This window comes from Pezoporus occidentalis, unplaced genomic scaffold (genome assembly GCF_034315485.1).
Source record: "Pezoporus occidentalis ecotype Australia unplaced genomic scaffold, CSIRO_AGI_Poc_V1 ctg345, whole genome shotgun sequence".
In the NCBI taxonomy this organism is placed as follows: domain Eukaryota; kingdom Metazoa; phylum Chordata; class Aves; order Psittaciformes; family Psittacidae; genus Pezoporus; species Pezoporus occidentalis.
In genome coordinates this window covers 94,190-112,388 of record NW_026915429.1, presented here as the reverse complement: position 1 = coordinate 112,388, position 18,199 = coordinate 94,190, and the positions used below count along the sequence as shown (strand labels likewise).

The following is an 18,199-nucleotide window of genomic DNA, read 5'->3' as shown; positions in this document are numbered from 1 at the left end:
TTTCTCCTTATATCACAACATGCCCTAGCTACAGATAAGCCAAAACACCAGCAAGTTGAACCAGACTGGTTTGAGTTCTACCATGTCCCTGGGGAGAGCATCTCTGGTGACAAAGCTGCATCTGTTTGCTGTGGTGAATCAGCTTGACCATGCTCTGCCCACCAGGTTCCCCAGACTGACCTAACTGAGCGGTTCAGATGGGCTCCATCACCGTGTCGTCGTGCCTTGGGCTTGGGGAAAGGGCCAGAAGCCTTTGGTCTGCACTGGGCTGATGTTGCTCTCCTCTCGCAGGTGACCATGGAGTCCCCACACCGTGAAGCTGAGCCTGGGCAGCAGGAGCAGGAGCTGCGGCAGATCCTCAACAAGGACAAGAGCAAGAGAAGTAAGAGCCCCCCTGCGTGTGTTGGCACGTGGCAGCGGGGACCACATCCCTGCCTGAGGAGCCGTGTCCCCTAACCCAGGGAGATCAGCTCACAGAGGGGCTCTTAGGAGGGGGATCAGCAGATGGTTCTGCCCTCTCTTGGTCTAAAGGTGTGTGATAGCACTCGTGTCATGGAGCATCTCAGTCCTGTGCATCAGACTGAGCCCTGCTCTGTGCCTGCCTGGGGCCGAGAGGACAACACAGTGTCCATAGGGAAGTCCTGCCCTGAGCAGCAAGCGGTGATACCAGCAAGCTGCCCTTAGCAGTTGGCAAGAGGGTTTGGGGGCTGTGGCCTGGCTGGTGCTTGTCCTTCATATCCCTCCTGGCAATGCCAGCCTGGGGGGGTCACAGCTCCGGGCTAACGTTGTGTTAGCCACTGCAGCGATGCTCCCCCAGCTGATGGTGCTTGTGGCTGCCCTGAGCAGGGTGTGAAGTGGCCGCTTGACCTTGCAAGCCCCAGTCTGGAGCACCAGTAGCAGAGGGGAGAGGCTGGTGGGCAGAATGCGTCCTGCTGCGGTCTCCCTGCGCCATCTAGTGCTGGTCCCTCTGAGCTGTGGGGTGTGCAGCTGCAGCATCCCTCAGATGCACTGCACCCATCCCAGTGTCCATGTGCACCTCCTGAGCTCCATTAGGCTGCTGCTGTTTCCCCTTCGCTCCCACCTCGCTCCTCTGTCGGGGTTTGAAGGGTTGATGGGGCTCGGTGTGATGCTGATAACATGGTGCCTGCCCTTTCCATGCCTCTCCTGGGAATGCTGCACACAGCCCCTTGATGGAGACTGAGAGTTCATCCCTTGCAGGTTGGACACAGGGGCTTGGAGCAAGCTGCTCTAGCTGAAGGGGTCCCTGCCTGTGGCAGGGGTTGGAGCTGGATGAGCTTTAAGGTCCCTTCCAACCCAAACCAGGCTGGCATTCTATAAATCAATTTACCTGGGCTCAGAGGTGCTAAATGCTGGCACAGAAGTGTGGAGCATCCCTCTTGTAACCCCAGAGCATCCCTGCTGGATCATTCAGATGGGGCTATAGCCTCGCATGGGTAGGAGCATGCAAATGAGTTCTATCTGAGGTGGGAACCCCCATGGATGCTGGTGATTGCAGCACCCTGCAGCAGCCAGAGTTCTGCCTGGGGTGGAGCTGGGTGTTGAACGTGGGTCACTGCTATTTGACAGTGGGTTGTGGTCAAGCTCATGCTCTTCTGGAAGAGGCCATCAAGAGGTTCAGGAGCCTCAAACTGCATGGGATCCTTTAAAGTGCTCTGTGTTGGCTCTCAGCCCTGTGTGCTCACTGCTGGTGCTTCTGCAGGTGCCGTGGCCAGCACAGTGGTGAAGCAGAAGCTGGCTGAGGTCATCCTGAAGAAGCAGCAGGCAGCTTTGGAGAGGACCAGCAACCCCAACCCTTCAGCCATGCCTTACAGGTAAAGCTTTTGTCCCAAGACAAGGCAAAACCAGCAGCTGGAGCCCTTCTATAGGTGCTTGTGGTAGTGGACAGGTCAAGCCTTTGTGTCCACTGGCACATGCCTGGGAAGGGCAATGTCCCATGGGCCATCCTTGCATTGGAGACCATAGCACGGGAAGCATGCGGCTGCCAGCCGGGAAAGGTCTCTAACAAGGTGACTTCTCCCTGTAGGTCTCTGGAGCCTCTGGATCCTGAGGGCCCGTCCCCTCCTGTGCTCAGCACCTTCCTGCCCCCTGTTCCCAGCACTTCCCTCGACCCCCCCGAGCATTTCCCACTGCGGAAGACAGGTAAGACCTTGGTGGTAACAGCATCTCCCTCGCAGCCTGCTTGCAGGGGCTGCCTGGAGCTAAGACCCAGGATGTCCTGGCCCCACAAAGCCACCCTAGCTGTGTCCCCATCAGCAGTGGGGCTGGGACCAACCTCCTTGTGTGCTCACAGCATCTGAGCCCAACCTGAAGGTGCGGTGCAAGCCCAGGAAGTGCCTTGACAGACGCAAGAACCCCCTGACGCGGAAGGAGAGCGCTCCCCCGTCGCTCAAGAGGCGGCCACCCGAGGCCATCGGTGAGGCCTGCATCTGGATGTGATCCCTCAGCAGGGTTTGGAGACCCCTTGGGGCCAGGCTGGAGCAGCTGTGGTGTGCCCAGGATCCTGGGTCACATCTGCTCGGGGGCTGCGTGGCCGGGGCTTGGTGTGTTATCGATGCCAGGGCACGTGGAGGGAGCTCTCTGGAGGATGCTAAGGGAGGATGAGCAGGGGCTGGAGCAGCTCCCGTATGGAGCCAGTCTGGAGCAGAGGAGCTGCGTGGAGAGCTCAGAGCAGCTTCCAGTGTCTGAAGGGGGCTACAAGGATGCTGGAGAGGGACCTGCATCAGGGACTGGAGCGATGGGACAAGGGGTGATGGGTTCAGACTGGAACAGGGGAAGTTCAGGTTGGAGATGAGGGAGAAGCTGTGGCTGCCTCATCGCTGGGGCAGTGTTCAAAGCCAGGTTGGATGGGGCTTGGAGCAAGCTGCTCTGGTGGACATTGTCCCTGGTTCAAACTGTATGAGCTTTAAGGTCTCTTCCAACCCAGACCATTCCATGATTCTATAGTGGTGCAGGGACAGATGAGCCAGGAAAGGACATTCCTGCCACTGAACCCTGCTGCTTTTCAAGCCCAGGATGAACTTCCAGACTGGAAGGGTCTAAAGGTCTTGAGCAAATACGGCTGGTCAGGATTCCTCGTTGTGCTTTGGAGCTTCCATGTGCCCAAGGGAGATGTCACCCAAGGAGGGTGGTGGCAGCTGTTAGCGGAAGGGAGGGCGATGAAGGGCTGGGGCAGGGGCTGTGCAGCCCTGCTCTGGGTGCTTTCCCCATCACCCCTGTTGCTCTTCCCTGCAGACTCCTCCCCGAGCAGTAGCAGCACCCCCGTGTCCGGTTGCAGCTCTCCCAACGACAGCCTCCCCGCCGAGCACGGAGCCCTCCCCGCTGCCTCCAGCATGGCCCACGAGGTGAGTTCCAGCAGCCAAAGGGCCACAGGCTGGGGCTTCCCAACCTCTGGAAGGGTTGTTACTTGTTTCTCTGCTGGCTGACGGAGGTGAACATGAGCAGCTTGTGCCCAGGCAGCCAGGAAGCCCCCAGCATCCTGGCCTGGCTCAGCACCAGTGCGGCAGCAGGGCCAGGGCAGGGATTGTGCCCCCACACTGGGCACTGGTGGGGCTGCACCTCGAATCCTGTGTTCAGCTCTGGACCCCTCGCTCCAAGAGGGACTTTGAGGTGCTGGAGTGGGGCCAGAGAAGGGCAATGGGGCTGGTGCAGGGCCTGGAGCACAAGGGTGATGGGGAACAGCTGAGGGACCTGAGGGGTTCAGATGGAGAAGGCTCAGGAGGGACCTGAGGGGTTCAGATGGAGAAGAGAAGGCTCAGGGGGGACCTGGTGGCTCCCTACAAGTGCCTGACAGGAGGATGGAGCCAGGAGGGGCTGGGCTCTGCTCCCAAGGAGCAAGGGATGGGACAAGAGGAACCGGCCTCAGGCTGCACCAGGGCAGGTTTAGATGGAGCTGAGGAACAATTCCTTCCCCAGAGGGTGCTCAGGCATTGGAACAGGCTGCCCAGGGCAGGGCTGCAGTCACTGTCCCTGCAAGTGCTCACACACTGTGTAGCCCTCAGTGCCATGGGTTAGTGGTGGCCTTGACAGTGCTGGGAATGGTTGGACTTGAGGAGCTTAAAGGGCTTTCCCAACCTGGTTGCTTCTACGAGCAGGCATCAGGTCCTTCAAAGGGGCTCAGTTTTGCTGTGGTTTAATAGCACTCCCCCAGGCAAACGGGGCTCAGCCCTTTTTGCTGCTGCCCGTGCTCAAGCTGCTTGTTCCACGTTGGAGCAGGACACTAATGCCTTGTGTTTGGTGCAGACACCCCTGGCCCAGCGCCTGATGATGCAGGAGAGCTCACTGGCCCAGTTTGCCCTGCAGAGCGCAGCCTCCCTTCCGGCCATCACGCTGGGGTTGCCGGCCACCACTAGTGCCAGGGTAGGTAGCCAGCTTGTAGGTGGCCTCAGAACTGGGCAGAGGGTGCCTATGGGGCAGGGGAAGCCCATGCCTTTGGGCCTGGGGTTGCTGGGGTGTGCTAGCTCTGAGTATTCCCGAACACCTTGGGCACGGTGAGGATGTGCTGTCCCCTCCTCACGCCGTGTCCTGCGGGATGCTGACCCCATCCTCCTCCTCTGTGCAGGGAGAGGCAGATCGCCGGCCCCTCTCCAGCCTGGCCCACCGGGTGCCCGTGTTGAATGGACCTGTCCTGGCGGGCACACACTCGCCCGTGTTCATCCCAGCTGGTTTGGAGCAGCACGAAGCTGGGAGCCCCTTGTCCTCTCGGCTCCAGCCCGTCATCATCCTCGAGCCCTCGGTCACCCACACTCCACTGGTGGCAGGTAAGTGACAGGCGCTGAGGCTGTGGCGGTGCTGGCAGTGACCCTGAGGGCAGGCAGGGGGTTGTGGTGCTGGGAAATGCCCACTGGCCTTGATCTTTCCATTACTGTGCCTTGAGATGGGGCTGAGGGAATGGAAGGTGTTGGCCCGGTTCTGCCTCACCAGCAGCGTGTCCTTGCCGTGGATGAAACCAGAGTCCTGCACACGCCATGGCCTTGACAATGCAGGGAGCTACAGCTTTGGCTCTTCCCTCCAGCTGCCCCTCGCCCTGCCTGGGCTGGCGTGGACCTGTTCATCCCCTCCAAGGGGTCTTTCTCACCTCTTCCTATGCTCTTGTGCCAATAGATTTCAGTAGAGACCCTGCCTTGAGCACGGCAGCTCTGACCTCTTGGCTGTGGCTCCACTCTGACTGTAGCAGAAAGAGAATTGGCTCCTTTGTGCTCATTCCTGGCTCCATCTCTCCCTGTTCTGTGATACCACCAGTGAAGGAAGCTTCTCCCATTGAGGGTGAAGCTGACTGAGATCAGCCAGGTCCTGTCCCCAGACCCCTGCTGCCAAAGCAATGGGGACAGAAGGAGGTGAACCATGAAGGCACAGCCCATGCCTACCGGACCCTGGGCTCCAGGGCTGGGTCACCATCATCTTTAGGGCTGTCTAGAGATAGTCTACATGGGTCCAGACCGTGCTGCTGCTTGCCGTGGTGTGCAGACAGCTCTGCAGGGTGCCACCCTCACCTCTCCTTCCTCTCCCCTCCAGTGCCAGGCCTGGGGACCGTCCCCTTCTCCTTCACCCCCTCGCTCATCTCTGCAGAGCGCCTGTCGCTCCCAGGCCACCATAAACCACTGGGCAGGACCCGCTCGGAGCCCCTGCCCCAGAACCCCAAGGCCATCCAGCAGCAGCTGGTGTACCAGCAGCATCACACCCACTTCCTGGAGAGGCTCAAGCAGCAGACGCATCTGGGCAAGGTGAGTCCTGGAGGGTCAGCTTGGGCTTGTAGGAGGCAATGGGATTGATGCTAGAAGGGTGCAGGACACCATCGCTACCTGCTGGGCAGTGAGCAGGAGATGTCCAGGGCCAAGCCCTAGCCAAGCATAGAACCATGGAATGGTTTGGGTTGGAAAAGACCTTGAAGCTCCTCCAATTCCAACCCCTGCCACAGGCAGGGACCCCTTCCCCTAGAGCAGCTTGCTCCAAGCCCCTGTGTCCAACCTGGCCTTGAGCACTGCCAGGGATGGGGCAGCCACAGCTTCTCTGGGCACCCTGTGCCAGTGCCTCAGCACCCTCACAGGGAAGAGCTTTTCTGCCTTATCTCCAACCTAAATCTCCCCTGTTTCAGTCTGACCCCATCACCCCTTGTCCCATCGCTCCAGTCCCTGATGCAGGTCCCTCTCCAGCATCCTTGTAGCCCCCTTCAGACACTGGAAGCTGCTCTGAGGTCTCCACGCAGCTTCTCTCCTCCAGCCCCAATGTTCTCAGCCTGGCTCCATAGGGCAGCTGCTCCAGCCCCTGAGCATCCTCGTGGTCTCCTCTGGCCTTGCTCCAGCAGCTCCATGTCCTTATATTGAGGACACCAGCCCTGCACACAGTGCTGCAAGTGGGGAGAGAATCCCCTCCCCGAGCTGCTGCTCACGCTGTGGGGGTGCAGCCCAGCACATGGGGGGGGGGGGGGGTCTGGGCTGCAGCTGAGTCAATGGGGAGCTTCTCCTCACCCATCACCCCCCAAGTGCTTCTCCTCAGGCTGCTCTGAAACGCATCTCGCATGCGAGATGCTGCCTTGCGCAGCCTCATGGCAGCAAACTGAGGGTACCTGCTCAGCATCCTTGCTTCCCACATTCACCGTGCTCCTCCCCTGTGTCCTTTCCCCCCTCTCTATGACCTTCCCGGCCTGGGCTGTCCCCTGCCACGTCCCCGAGCTCACTGTGACCCTGTGCTGCAGCGCATGGCTAAATCCAGCGAGAAGCCCCGGCTGCGGCAGATCCCCTCCTCGGAGGACATGGAGGCCGAGGGGACGCTGCCAGAGGCTGAGAGCAGTGACCCAGCAAGGACACGTGTGGAGCCACCACGGCCCGGGAGCAGTGGGAAGGAGCCTGAGAGGACACAGAAGATGATGCAGCCTCAAGAGGAGCTCGTCCTCCAGCAGGTACCCAAGGGCTGGCAGGGGTGAGGGAGCTGCAGGCAGCTCAGACCCTGAGAGCCACCTCCAGAAAGGGCTGCTGTGTGAGTAAGGCCACGGGCAGCCCAGCTGTACCTTCCCTGAGCCCCGGTACGACAGGGATGGGAGGTGCAGTCACCCCCCGCAAGGCTGAGCATCATCCCATTGCTGCGCCTTGCAGCAGGGCAGCCCTCCAGCAGAGAGCAGCAGATCATAGAATGGATTGGGTTGGAAGGGAGCTTAAAGCTCACCCAGTCCCAACTCCCGGCCACGGGAGCTCCAGATGCTGCAGGATGTGTCCCAGCTCCTGCGGCCCCTCTCCAAGCCCCCCCCCCAGCATGGTTGTATCCAGGCCCAGGGAGGGTGCACAGCGCAGGGCTCCCTTTTCCATGCCAAGTGATGCTGCTCTCCGGTTGTGCCTTGCTCTAGATGCTCACCGACCCCTCTCTCCAGCAGGCCTATCTGTGGGATTCCTACCAGCGTGTGCAGCAGCAGCTCCTCAAGCGCCAGCCCTCGGCTGACACCCCCATGGTCCCCACCATCCACACGGGGCACAGACCCCTCTCCAGGGCCCAGTCATCTCCTGCCACCGCCACCATCTCCCTTCCTGCCCAGGACACGGCCTCCAAGGCGCTGTCCCTGCCCGTGCAGGAGCAGCCCCCCAAGCCCCACTTCACAACAGGTACCAGCAGCCCCTGTGTGGGGCTCTCACCGCCGCAGCAGGGGCTGGGGAGGAGCTGGGAGGGAAGTGGGGATGCTCAGGGGCAGCTGAGCATCAGTCCTGCTCAATCCCACTCATAAATGCTTGCGATGCTCTGCCTGGCTGCACAAAGAGCAGAGAAGCCACAAAGGTCCCCTTCTCCTTATCTAAGGTGGCTTTTCCAAGCAGGATTTGCCCATCTGGCCCCTTGACTGCTGTCCTGGTCCAGTGATCCTGGCAAGGGTCAGCTCTCTTACACATCCCGAGCAGGATTTGCTTCAAGCATGTTGGGACAGAGGCTCCCATGGTTTGAGGGAGGCTCCAGTCAAACCAAACAGTTTTGGGTCTCATCCAGCCCCTAAAAGGAGCTGATTTTGGGGTCTGCACCACCGAGGCCGGTCCAGTGTGGTGACAACAGCTCTCCTTGTGCCTTGCAGGGCTGGTTTATGACTCGGTGATGCTCAAACACCAGTGTTCCTGTGGAGACAACAGCAACCACCCCGAGCACGCGGGCAGGATCCAGAGCATCTGGTCCCGTCTGCAGGAGAGGGGCCTGCGCAGCCAGTGCGAGGTGAGCGCCAGCAGCAGGGTGGGAGCTGGAGCCCATCTGGGCTGGGGGTGCTGGTGTGAGCTCTCATGTTATTGGGGTGATGGGGTATCCTGCTCCCACCTCCACCCCTTGCGCTCCCACATCTTCTCAGCTTGTTCACCACCGTTATCCAGAGGGCTTGGGCTCACCCATCGCTGGCAGTGCCAAATTGGAGCATGTTGGTGTGACCATAGAACCATAGAGTGGTTTGGGTTGGAAAGAACCTGAAGATCATCCGGTTCCAACCCCCTGCCATGAGCAGGGACCCCTTCCACTGGAGCAGCTTGCTCCAAGCCCCTGTGTCCAACCTGGCCTTGAACACTGCCAGGGATGGGGCAGCCCCAGCTTCTCTGGGCACCCTGTGCCAGCGCCTCAGCACCCTCACAGGGCAGAGCTTCTCCCTTATCTCCAACCTAAATCTCCCCCGTTTCAGTCTGACCCCATCACCCCTTGTCCCATCGCTCCAGTCCCTGATGAACTCTTTGGCTGGCAGCAGCCTTGTGCTCTGCTGGAAGCTGGGTGTAGGGAGAGGGCTGATCCCTATGGAAAGGGGGTTTTGGAGCATCAGCGTGGGTTCCACCGTGTTGGGAAACCTCACCCTGCTGTAGCTGGGCTGTCCCTCGGAGCTGGGGTGGGAGAGCCGGCATCTCCCCCTCGGAGCAGCCTGGTCACAGCCCCCCGTGTGCCGCAGTGCCTGCGGGGCCGCAAGGCCACGCTGGAGGAGCTGCAGTGCGTCCACAGCGAGCGCCACGTCTTCCTCTACGGCACCAACCCCCTCAACCGCCTCAAGCTGGACAACGGGAAGCTGGCCGGTGAGTGCCCAGCCCCAGCCCTCAGCCTCCTGCCCTCCGGGTGCAGCAGGCAGCTTCCCTGGCCGCTGCTCCTCACCCTGCTGGCAGGCAGGTGCAACCTGGCTGTCCCGCGGCGTTCCCAGCTCTCAGTGCTCGCTGTGCCCTCTCTCGGCAGGGATCCTGTCCCAGCGGATGTTTGTCATGCTGCCCTGCGGAGGGGTTGGGGTAAGTGCGCCGTCTCCGAGCTGCCTGGGGTGGGATGGGGCGCTGCTGTCCCCAGGGAGGGTTGGAGGGGAGGGGGAGCTCCCAAAGCCATTTGGGCAGCCTTAAGTGGGACCTGTGCTCCTGTGTCCTTGGGATGGTGCTAAGCATCCCAGCCCTGCCGGGGGAGCTTTTAATGGCTCCTTACTCTGGAGGCCACAGCCCATCACAGCCGCTTCGGAGAGCCTAGGGTGCCAGAAGGGATGGAGCTGGTGGGAGTGGCTGGGGGAAGCCACAAGCCATGGTCTCCATTGAGGAAGGGGAGCAGTGTCGTGGGGGACAGCAGCTCCCCACTTCTCTCCAGACACCTCTGTGGCCTCTCCTTTCACAGCTTGCCGTCCTGGTTTCTCTCCATTCACTGCGTTCTCCTCTCTTCCTCTCTCTGTCTCTGTCCTTCTCTCTCTTTCAGGAAGGGTCTCACTCCATGCCTTCCTGCTGCCTCTTCTGGTTCTCCTCCTCTCCTTGCCCCCGCTGCTGGGCACCAGCTCTTCTCAGCCCCGTTTGCATCTACTTTCCCTGCTCTGCCTCCCCCTCCCTGCTCCCCTCTGTGCCCCGAAGGCGGGGGGGGGGGCTGGAGCTGCCCCTCTCCATGGGCATTGGGGAGCCTTTGAGTTGCACACATGGCGTTGATCAGAAGAGACATTGGGTTTTCCGGCTCTGGCTCAGCCCTTGACGTGATGCTGATCAAACCAACATGTTTGCTTAAACAATACAATAAGATAAAGAAGGTAAAGAGCGTTTTCTCAGTCACTTCCTCCAGCCCCCGGGTGCAGGGGGAGATGCTCTGTGTGGAGCTGAGCTGGGGCTGCCAGCGGGCAGAGGAGCTGTCAGCCTGGAGCTTGCCCCATGGCGTTTGAGGTGGTCCAGCTCCACCATCCCCTCCAGCTTATACAGAGCTTCAACCCCTGGCCCCAAGCAGGGCAGCTGGCAGAGACCTTGGTCCTGTGCTGAGCTCCTCTCCACCCCGTCTCACTGCTGCTCTTGCTTCTAGGTGGACAGTGACACCATCTGGAACGAGCTGCATTCCTCCAACGCTGCCCGCTGGGCTGCAGGCAGTGTCACCGAGCTGGCCTTCAAGGTGGCCACCAGGGAGCTGAAGGTAGGGTTGACTTCACGTGGAGGTCCCAGGGCTGTGCCATCACCCCCTGGCCAGGTGCTCATAGCCCTGTGCTGCTGTGGGCTCCATCCCTGGATGGACCAGCCTCCTGGAGGGGGTGTGTGTGCCACTGGGAGCAGCAGCTCTGAGCACCTTGCCTTTGTTTTGTCCCCAGAATGGCTTTGCTGTGGTGAGGCCACCAGGACATCACGCGGATCCTTCCACTGCCATGTAAGGGCCCCTTCCCAAGCTGCAGGGAAGCCCCCCAAAACCAGCTCCTTGGCTCGAAGTCACTCCAGACTGAGCCCCATCCATCTCCTGGCCAGAGGGAGAGTGGGGAGTGAGCCCATCCTTTGGGGGGGCCAGGAGGGAAGGGTGCTCAGGAGGCATTAACCAGCTCCGACTCCCTCTTCCCAGGGGATTCTGCTTCTTCAACTCAGTGGCCATTGCTGCGAGGCAGCTGCAGCAGAAAGGGAAGCTCAGCAAGATCCTCATTGTGGACTGGGTGAGTGGCCCTGCGTGGCCCTGCTCCTCCCTGGGACATCCCTAACAAGAGGTGCCTGCATCTCCTCCCAGCTCTGGTTTGGAGCTGGACAATGAGAGCATCAAAACCTCCTCCTGTCGGGAGTGTGGCTGGGAACCAGGAGCAGATCCTGGGGATGGGGGTCCCAGCCAGAGATCCGGTTGCTTTTAGCTCTCTTAAGCTCTTGGGCCACCCTCAAGGCTGAAAAGGAGAGCTTCTGCCAACCTTTTTCTCCCTCCAGGATGTTCACCACGGCAACGGGACCCAGCAGATCTTCTACAGGGACCCCGACGTTCTCTACATCTCTTTGCATCGTCACGATGACGGCAACTTCTTCCCCGGTAGCGGGGCTGCTGATGAGGTACAGAGCACCGGTGGCCAAGGTGGCAACCAGGAGGGCAGGGCACTGATGGGCCAGAGCAGAGGGCAGTTCTGTGGCACTGCCTTTCCCATTGATGCCTCGTCCTGCCTGGTTCACCCGGTTGGCTGCCCCAGCATCCCTGCATCACCCAGCATCCCTGCAGGCCTCATCCAGAGCTTCACTGCTGTCCTTGCTCTCTCCCAGGTTGGTGCTGGCCCTGGTGAGGGATTTAACGTCAACGTGGCCTGGACTGGGGGGCTCGACCCCCCTATGGGTGACCCTGAGTATCTGGCTGCTTTCAGGTAGTTCCTTGTGTCTCTGCTCATCTCCTCTCCCGCCCCGTGTCAGGCTGAGCCAGCGCTTCACCCCCCTGTGCTTGCCTTTACCCACAGGACCGTGGTGATGCCGATTGCACACGAGTTCTCACCCGATGTGGTGCTGGTCTCTGCTGGCTTCGACGCAGCCGATGGCCACCCACCCCCCCTGGGTGGCTACAAAGTCTCTGCTAAATGTAAGGAGGTGGAAGCAGCACCAGAGCCTCAGGGCAGGATGTTCCCACTGCCCACCCAGGCTGGGACCACAGCAGGGGGGGGGGGGGGTGCTGGGGAAGAGCTTTGGGGTTGTATCAGCATCAAGGGGCAAGGCACCAGCATTTTGGGGCTAAAAGCCTCCTTGTTGGGCTTCTCCTCCAGGTTTTGGCTACATGACAAAGCAGCTGATGAGCCTGGCTGGCGGAGCCATCGTCCTCGCTCTAGAAGGTGGCCATGACCTCACAGCCATCTGCGATGCATCCGAGGCCTGTGTGTCAGCCTTGCTGGGCAACGAGGTGGGGGCTGAGGGCTGTCCTGGTTCCCTGAGTCCGGGCCTGGGCACGGTGTCTTCCTGCTGACCCTCTCGTGTCTTCCTTGGGCAGCTGGACCCTCTCCCAGAAGAAAGCATGAGGCAGAAACCCAACCCCAACGCTGTGCGCTCCTTGGAAGCGGTGCTGCAGGTCCAGAGTGAGTGTCCCAGGGCTGGGGCTCTGGGCAAGGGCCAGGAGTTGCCATTTCCTCCCCTTCTCCAAGGGGACACGTGGCATAAAAGACCCCAGTGGAGCCCTCCATCCTCAGCCCCCCCCTTAACCCTGATGTCGCTTGTCCTGCAGGTAAATACTGGGTGGCTCTGCAGCGCTTTGCCTCCAAGCTGGGCTGCTCCTTCCTGGAGGCGCAGCACCACGAGGCAGAAGAGGTGGAGACAGTCACAGCCTTGGCTTCCCTCTCAGTGGCCGTGATGGTGGAGAAGAGGTGATGCTCTCAACCGACCCTGGGAGATGCGGGTGGCCCTGGTTGCGAGCTGTGCTCCCACAGCGGGGGCAGCAGAGAAGGGCCCTGTCCTGCAGCCCCGTGAGCTTCTGGGAGGTCAGGACAGCGCTGGCTTTAAGCAGGCTGTGGGACATAGACATTATAACTGCCCTCCCCACCAAGAGCTCTGGTCCTGCAGCCCTCCCGTGCCAGCAGACAGGACCCCAACGTTCAGCATCAGTGGGGAGTTGAGGTCCTGCAGGACCTGGGTTGGCTTCTGGGACATTCAGCGTTGGGGTCTCCCCAGACAAGGTGCAAATGAGACCAAATCCTCCTTGAAGGATGGAGGGGTGGGGGGAGGAACATCACCTCCTTTCAGGACCCTCTCTGTGGGTCTCAGTGGATGGACCAGTGAGGCTTGTTGGCCACCTCCAGAAGCCGGCCCCTGGATGCTGTTGTGTCACACAAGGCTCCTCCTCATCTCCCCTGTCCTATTCCAGGCCCCAGGACGAGCCCATGGAGGAGGAAGAGCCCATGAACCAGTGATGAGCGGTGACGTTCTCTGCTCCCCTGCTTCCAGGACGTGGCTGGACTCTCCTGAGCCCAAGCGCTCGCCCTTCACTCCTGGCTTCCCGGCCTCCACATCCTCCTCCTCGCCCCCCCCCCCCCCCTCCCCCGAGTCCTGGCCCCCAATGGCCTGGACCTTTGGCTGCAGAGCCCCATCGAGGATGCTCCTGCAGCCACCTGGAAGACGTCCTCGTGCTCAGGACCGCTGGAGAACCCCTGACTCCCTGTGCCCGGCGCGGCCTTGCAGACATAGACCTGCAAACAGCCCCCAGCCCTTGGGACCTGACCCCCCCTCCATCCCTCTGGCCTTCCCCTGGGATCTTCCCCCCCCCACTTTGGGCCAGGGGGTGGGTGCTGGGATGGATGCTGTGGCCGTGCTGCGGGTGGTCAGAGCCACCTGTGGGACTGCACCCGGAGCTCCTCCGTGGCCTGGTGGTGATGCCTTTGAGAAGCAGCCCTGTTTAGCTCGGGAGGGACAGGCTCTGTGGCTTCTCATGAAGGTTTCCTGGCTGCCCTTCCCCTGGCGGGCACAAGGTGGATGCTGACGTGGGGCACGGGCGCAAGGAGGGGTTGGAAAGCTGTGGACGATGCGCCCAGGCCCTGGGGCTGGGGAAGAGCAAGGGCTGGAGTGTCTGCAGTGCCCAGGATTGCACCTCTGGCTCCTCCTAACCACTAACCAGAGCGGGACCCCTCTGGTGCTGGGGCTCTGATTTGCACTATATACAATTGACGTGTGCTAATGTGAACCTTCCCTGCTCGTCTTTCCATGGGGATTCCAGGAGCAGTCACCTCTTTGTGTGGATGTTCCCGAGGTGGCTCGAGCCCTTCTCAGCATCCTGCTGACCTGAGAGCATCGGTGGCGATGTAGAGTGATCCCTCTGTGGTCCCTAAAGCAGGGGCGGCCCAGTCCCGTCACCCCCTGAGCCCACCCTGGGCTCCTCTTCTCCAGCTCGAGTCCTGTTACCATGGGATCATGGAATGGGATGGGTTGAAGGGACCTTAAAGCTCATCCAGTTCCAACCCCCTGCCATGGGCAAGGACCCCTTTCACTAGAGCAGCTTGCTCCAAGCCCTGTCCAACCTGGCCAGGGATGGGGCAGTCACCTTGGGGTGACAGAGGCAGGGTAACCCTCCCCCCCCCACAATGAGGTGTCCACCTCCATTTGCCTTCTTCCCATCTCCTCCTGGACCAGGGCATCATCGTGTGGCTCCTCACACCAGGAGCCTTCCCTGTGTCTTCCCCTGTGTCCCATGGGTTGTCCTATAAGGACAGGTCCCTGCTTAGGGTGCTGGGTGCAGTGGGGCTTGGGGAGGGGATGGATGGGCCACTGAGAGCTGCAGAGGTTGCAGGCTGATTGCTGTAAGGAACAAGGGAGGAGAAAGAAAGAAGGAACAAAAGGACCTTGGGAGAATGAACCAGAGCAGGGGCTGGGCTGGGGGGGACAGGGGGGGAATGAATCCCTTCAGGCCTGGCTGGCACCCACAGCAGTCATCGTAGCATCACCATGGTGCTGCCGGTACCCTCCTCATGGCTGCCTCCATCCTCATCCTGCTCCTGGTCCTGGCACCCGCTTGCTGGGCAGGAGGGAGGCTCTTAGCCCATGGGGTTAAAAGCACCCCAAAACCTCTCTGTGTCTCCTCAGCTGTAGGTGCTGCCCCTCCAGCCTGGGCTCTCCTGCCCAAGGTGGGCTGATGGGAAGGACCTGCCTTGGGGCATTTGGGTGTCTCTTGTGTCACCAGCGGCCCCTTCCCCCTGCTCCATCCTCTTGGTCCCCCCCATGGTCCCCATGATGCGGTTCCTCTGGTGCCATCTGCCTCAGTTTCCCTTCCCTGCTTGGTCCCAACCTCATTCCCAGTGGATCCCAGTAGGAGCGATGTGACCAGCCCCATCTCCCAACTGGTCTCTTGGGGTTTGAACCCCACCAAGCAACGCAGTGGTGGCATGGGGGGGGGGGGGTGTTCATGGGAGTATGTGCTTGCTTGGAAGGGTCCCACCTCCCCATAGGGTGGCACCTTCTTGTCCCCAGATGTCCCCTAAACATCCCCTAGGGGGTTATCCACTGAGCAAGGGAGGCTGCTGGGTCCCATGGGTGGAGGTCCTGCCATGGGGCTGCTGGGGGGGATGCTCCCACTGCTTGCTTAGGACCTCACCAGGTTCCCAGCAAGCAGAAGAGTCCCACCATGAAACCAATGGTGGGATCTCCTCCAGCTCCAGCAAGGAACAATCCTCTGCAGCATCCCTGTGGCCTTCCCCCTGCACCCCAGATGAGCATCCTTCACCCCACTGTAAATGGAGCATGTGGGACCTCCAAAATGGGGACCAGCTTCCCCCAGTCACCCTCATTCCCAAGCTGATGGAGGCTTTGTTGGCCTTGTGCCCCTAAGGATGCTGTGGGACACCCGACGTCGCACTGGGGTGCCCATCCCTTGGGAATGGGGGTTCCTGGGGCTTTGTCCCCACGACAAATGAAGATGTTAAGAGCCAGAGCATCTCCAGCTCCTTGCCCTGAGGAGCTTTTCCCCCCTATAACAGCATCATGAGTGTGAATAGAGAAGAGCAGCCAAGACCTCAGGGCTGATGTTTTCCCCACTTGGGAATAAGGCAAATTTAAGGAAAAAACCCAGGACTCAACACAATGGTCCTTAAAATAGCAGGAAAAAAGGGAGATTTTAGCCTTTTATTACAAAGTCAGGTCGGAAGCCAAAGCCTCCACTTCCAGAGGTGTTTCCCCTTGGCTTTTAAAGCCCGTTTGATGGGGATGGGGGGGGAAGCAAATGTCCATGTCTAAAGGTAGTTTCCCCTTTCCCATATCCAACACATGGCCGGAGCCACCCCAAAGCCCTTTGCAATGGGACTTTCCCTTCCCTGAGCACATTCAGGTCCTTGGGAAGCTCCCGGAGCCGGGAATCCGCTCCCATTGCTCAGCCAGCAACAGGGAATTGCAGAGGGAAAGGCAGCCTGAGCCTGGCTGTCGCTTCCTGGTGGATTCTCTGGTGTGTAATAAAGCCTGAGCAGTAACTGAAGCTGCTCTGGAGTCGCTCCCAACGCTTCTCCCATGCGGATCCCTCCAGGTTCCACTTTATTTCCCCCTTTCTCTGCTATAAGAAGCAAAAAGCCCGGATCCTCTTTTGCCCAATGGATATAAAAGGGGCCGAGCAGCCGCTGATGGGGGGCGCAGGGATGGGCACCAGTTCCTTAGGGATGAACCCGGGAAAATTCCCCCTGGGTTTTCATTATTGGGATTGTCAGGAAGCCCCAAAGCCCCTCCATCACCCCCCAGGATGATGCTGAGATCCATCCACAGTCTGTGGGTAAGCGGAGGGCGTTGGGAGCCCTGGGGTTCATAGAGGGGGTTCAGCAGCTCCCCCCAAAGCCCCTCCATGCCAGGCAGCCCCACAAACCCTGGTGTCCTTATGGTGGAGGCCTTCGGAGGAGGATCAACGTGGACATCACCCATGGAGCCGCGCTCCAGCCTCGGCCAAAGCCTTGGATGTGGCATCTCACATCCATGTGAGGGGCTCTATGGAGCAGTGAGGACCAGGCCGGCGAGGGAGGGTCCAACCCCTTCCCATCACCATCATCATCATCATCATCATCATCATCATCATCATCATCATCATCATCCTGAGAGGAGTTGTCCTGCCTGGTCCTGGCAGGAGGCAGCTGCAGGGGGATATGGGGAGGATGGAGCCTGTTGATCCGGGAGCATCAGCTTCTTGGGAAGCAGGAGGAGAGAACTCAGTTCTTACCTGCGAGGCAGGGATAACTCGCCCCCTGAAGAGTTTCATGCTCAGCATCCAAACGGCTCATTCCAGAGCCTGGCTCCGGGATCAGGTCCCTCTTTCCCAGCCCTGAGGTTTGGAAGGGGTTGGCGGGCTGGGATGTGAGGCTCCCATTCTCCTGCTCGCCGCAGGATGCTGTGGTCCGTGTGGGGCTGCTGGGTGGCTGGGGCTGCTCTTCCCATCGAGGTGTGAGACCTAAAGGGAGACAAGCAGGCTCAGCCCCGGCTTCGGCTCGGCACGGCCAGCGCAGGCTTCCCGAAAGCGGGAATAACCCGGAGCTCGCCTGGGAATGTGCGGAAGGGCAGCGCTGGGCTCCTGAGCCCTCGTGCTTTGCATCCGCACACTTCCCCGGAGCCACAGGGATTTGCATGGGACACGCTGGGAAAGGTCCCAGCACCTGAGCTCCTCAAATCTCTGCTTCTCTGTGAGCTGCTCCATAGGGAGAACGGGAGTTATCCCGGGATGAGCTGTTCCCTATGGAGCCGCTGCCAGCCTGGAGCCAGGGGCTGGGGAGCAGGGACAGGAGCCCTGTTGGTGGCTCTGGGTTTCCTCCCCATCACACCCCCCCCCCCCCCCCCAAGCTTTGCCTCCTGCTTTTCCTTGTGCAGCAGCCAAGACCTTGGATGCTCCATAGAGGAGCCTGGAGAGGAATAAATCAAAGCCTCCAGTGCTGGGTAATGCAACCCCTGCCCACCCTGTCTGCAGGAGACACAAAGCAACCCCACAGCCTGACGTGGCCCAACGCTGATCCTTTGGGATGGTGGTCCCAAAGGCCTGCCGTGGGCCCCGTGCGCATCCAATGGGGCATCAGGCAAGCAAAAAGGCTGGTGTCCAACCGGCACGGCAAAGGGATGCTCTGGGTCGTGGAAAGCATCGGCATGAGCATCCCGACCCCATAGGAAACTGAATAATCCTCATGGAATAGCCCTGTCTCCAGAGGGAACCAGCCCTGCTCTGAGCGTGCAGGGCTTGGGGATGGATGGACCTGACCGTGGAGCTGGGGAGCTGCAACCGTCCTCAACGCCACCATTCCCTCCCTCCTGCAGCAGCATCCGCAGCTCAGCTCAGCTCAGGTGCATCCCCCATCAAAGGCAATTACACGCAAACCCCATCTGAAGGCATCTCCTTCGTTCCCCCTCAGCTCCCAGGTGCATTCCCCTGCCACCCGGCAGTGAAATACGGGCTCGTTCCAAAGGCATTCCCTGGGCTGAGGCGGAGCGAGCTGGGATCATAAACCAGCGGATGGGTTGATGCTCTCGAGGGCTGGCTCTGGAATTGTGTCTCAGTTTGATGGGGACGAGCCCGGTCCCACCCCCGTGCA

The 18,199-nt window shown here is 60.4% G+C and overlaps 1 protein-coding gene across 9 annotated transcripts in view; it reads left to right on the top strand.

The window, feature by feature from the left end:
- Positions 1 to 13,383, top strand: part of HDAC7 (histone deacetylase 7) — a 77,115-nt gene extending 63,732 nt beyond the window's left edge. For 5 of the 9 annotated variants that reach the window (XM_062629995.1, XM_062629994.1, XM_062629992.1 and 2 more), the window contains exons 3-25: positions 292 to 382; positions 1,721 to 1,832; positions 2,045 to 2,160; positions 2,312 to 2,434; positions 3,253 to 3,362; positions 4,261 to 4,377; positions 4,580 to 4,778; positions 5,533 to 5,741; positions 6,713 to 6,916; positions 7,382 to 7,610; positions 8,066 to 8,199; positions 8,909 to 9,029; positions 9,184 to 9,233; positions 10,261 to 10,368; positions 10,541 to 10,596; positions 10,783 to 10,870; positions 11,130 to 11,249; positions 11,454 to 11,551; positions 11,642 to 11,760; positions 11,942 to 12,075; positions 12,163 to 12,247; positions 12,394 to 12,532; positions 13,030 to 13,383. In XM_062629995.1, coding sequence (XP_062485979.1) covers positions 292 to 382; positions 1,721 to 1,832; positions 2,045 to 2,160; positions 2,312 to 2,434; positions 3,253 to 3,362; positions 4,261 to 4,377; positions 4,580 to 4,778; positions 5,533 to 5,741; positions 6,713 to 6,916; positions 7,382 to 7,610; positions 8,066 to 8,199; positions 8,909 to 9,029; positions 9,184 to 9,233; positions 10,261 to 10,368; positions 10,541 to 10,596; positions 10,783 to 10,870; positions 11,130 to 11,249; positions 11,454 to 11,551; positions 11,642 to 11,760; positions 11,942 to 12,075; positions 12,163 to 12,247; positions 12,394 to 12,532; positions 13,030 to 13,075 — 2,808 coding nt within the window. In that variant the 3' untranslated portion in view covers positions 13,076 to 13,383. The remainder of the gene's footprint in view (positions 1 to 291; positions 383 to 1,720; positions 1,833 to 2,044; positions 2,161 to 2,311; positions 2,435 to 3,252; positions 3,363 to 4,260; positions 4,378 to 4,579; positions 4,779 to 5,532; positions 5,742 to 6,712; positions 6,917 to 7,381; positions 7,611 to 8,065; positions 8,200 to 8,908; positions 9,030 to 9,183; positions 9,234 to 10,260; positions 10,369 to 10,540; positions 10,597 to 10,782; positions 10,871 to 11,129; positions 11,250 to 11,453; positions 11,552 to 11,641; positions 11,761 to 11,941; positions 12,076 to 12,162; positions 12,248 to 12,393; positions 12,533 to 13,029) is intronic. The other 4 variants (XM_062630001.1, XM_062629993.1, XM_062629997.1 and 1 more) reach the window with 3 other exon arrangements.
- The last annotated feature ends 4,816 nt before the right edge of the window (positions 13,384 to 18,199 follow it).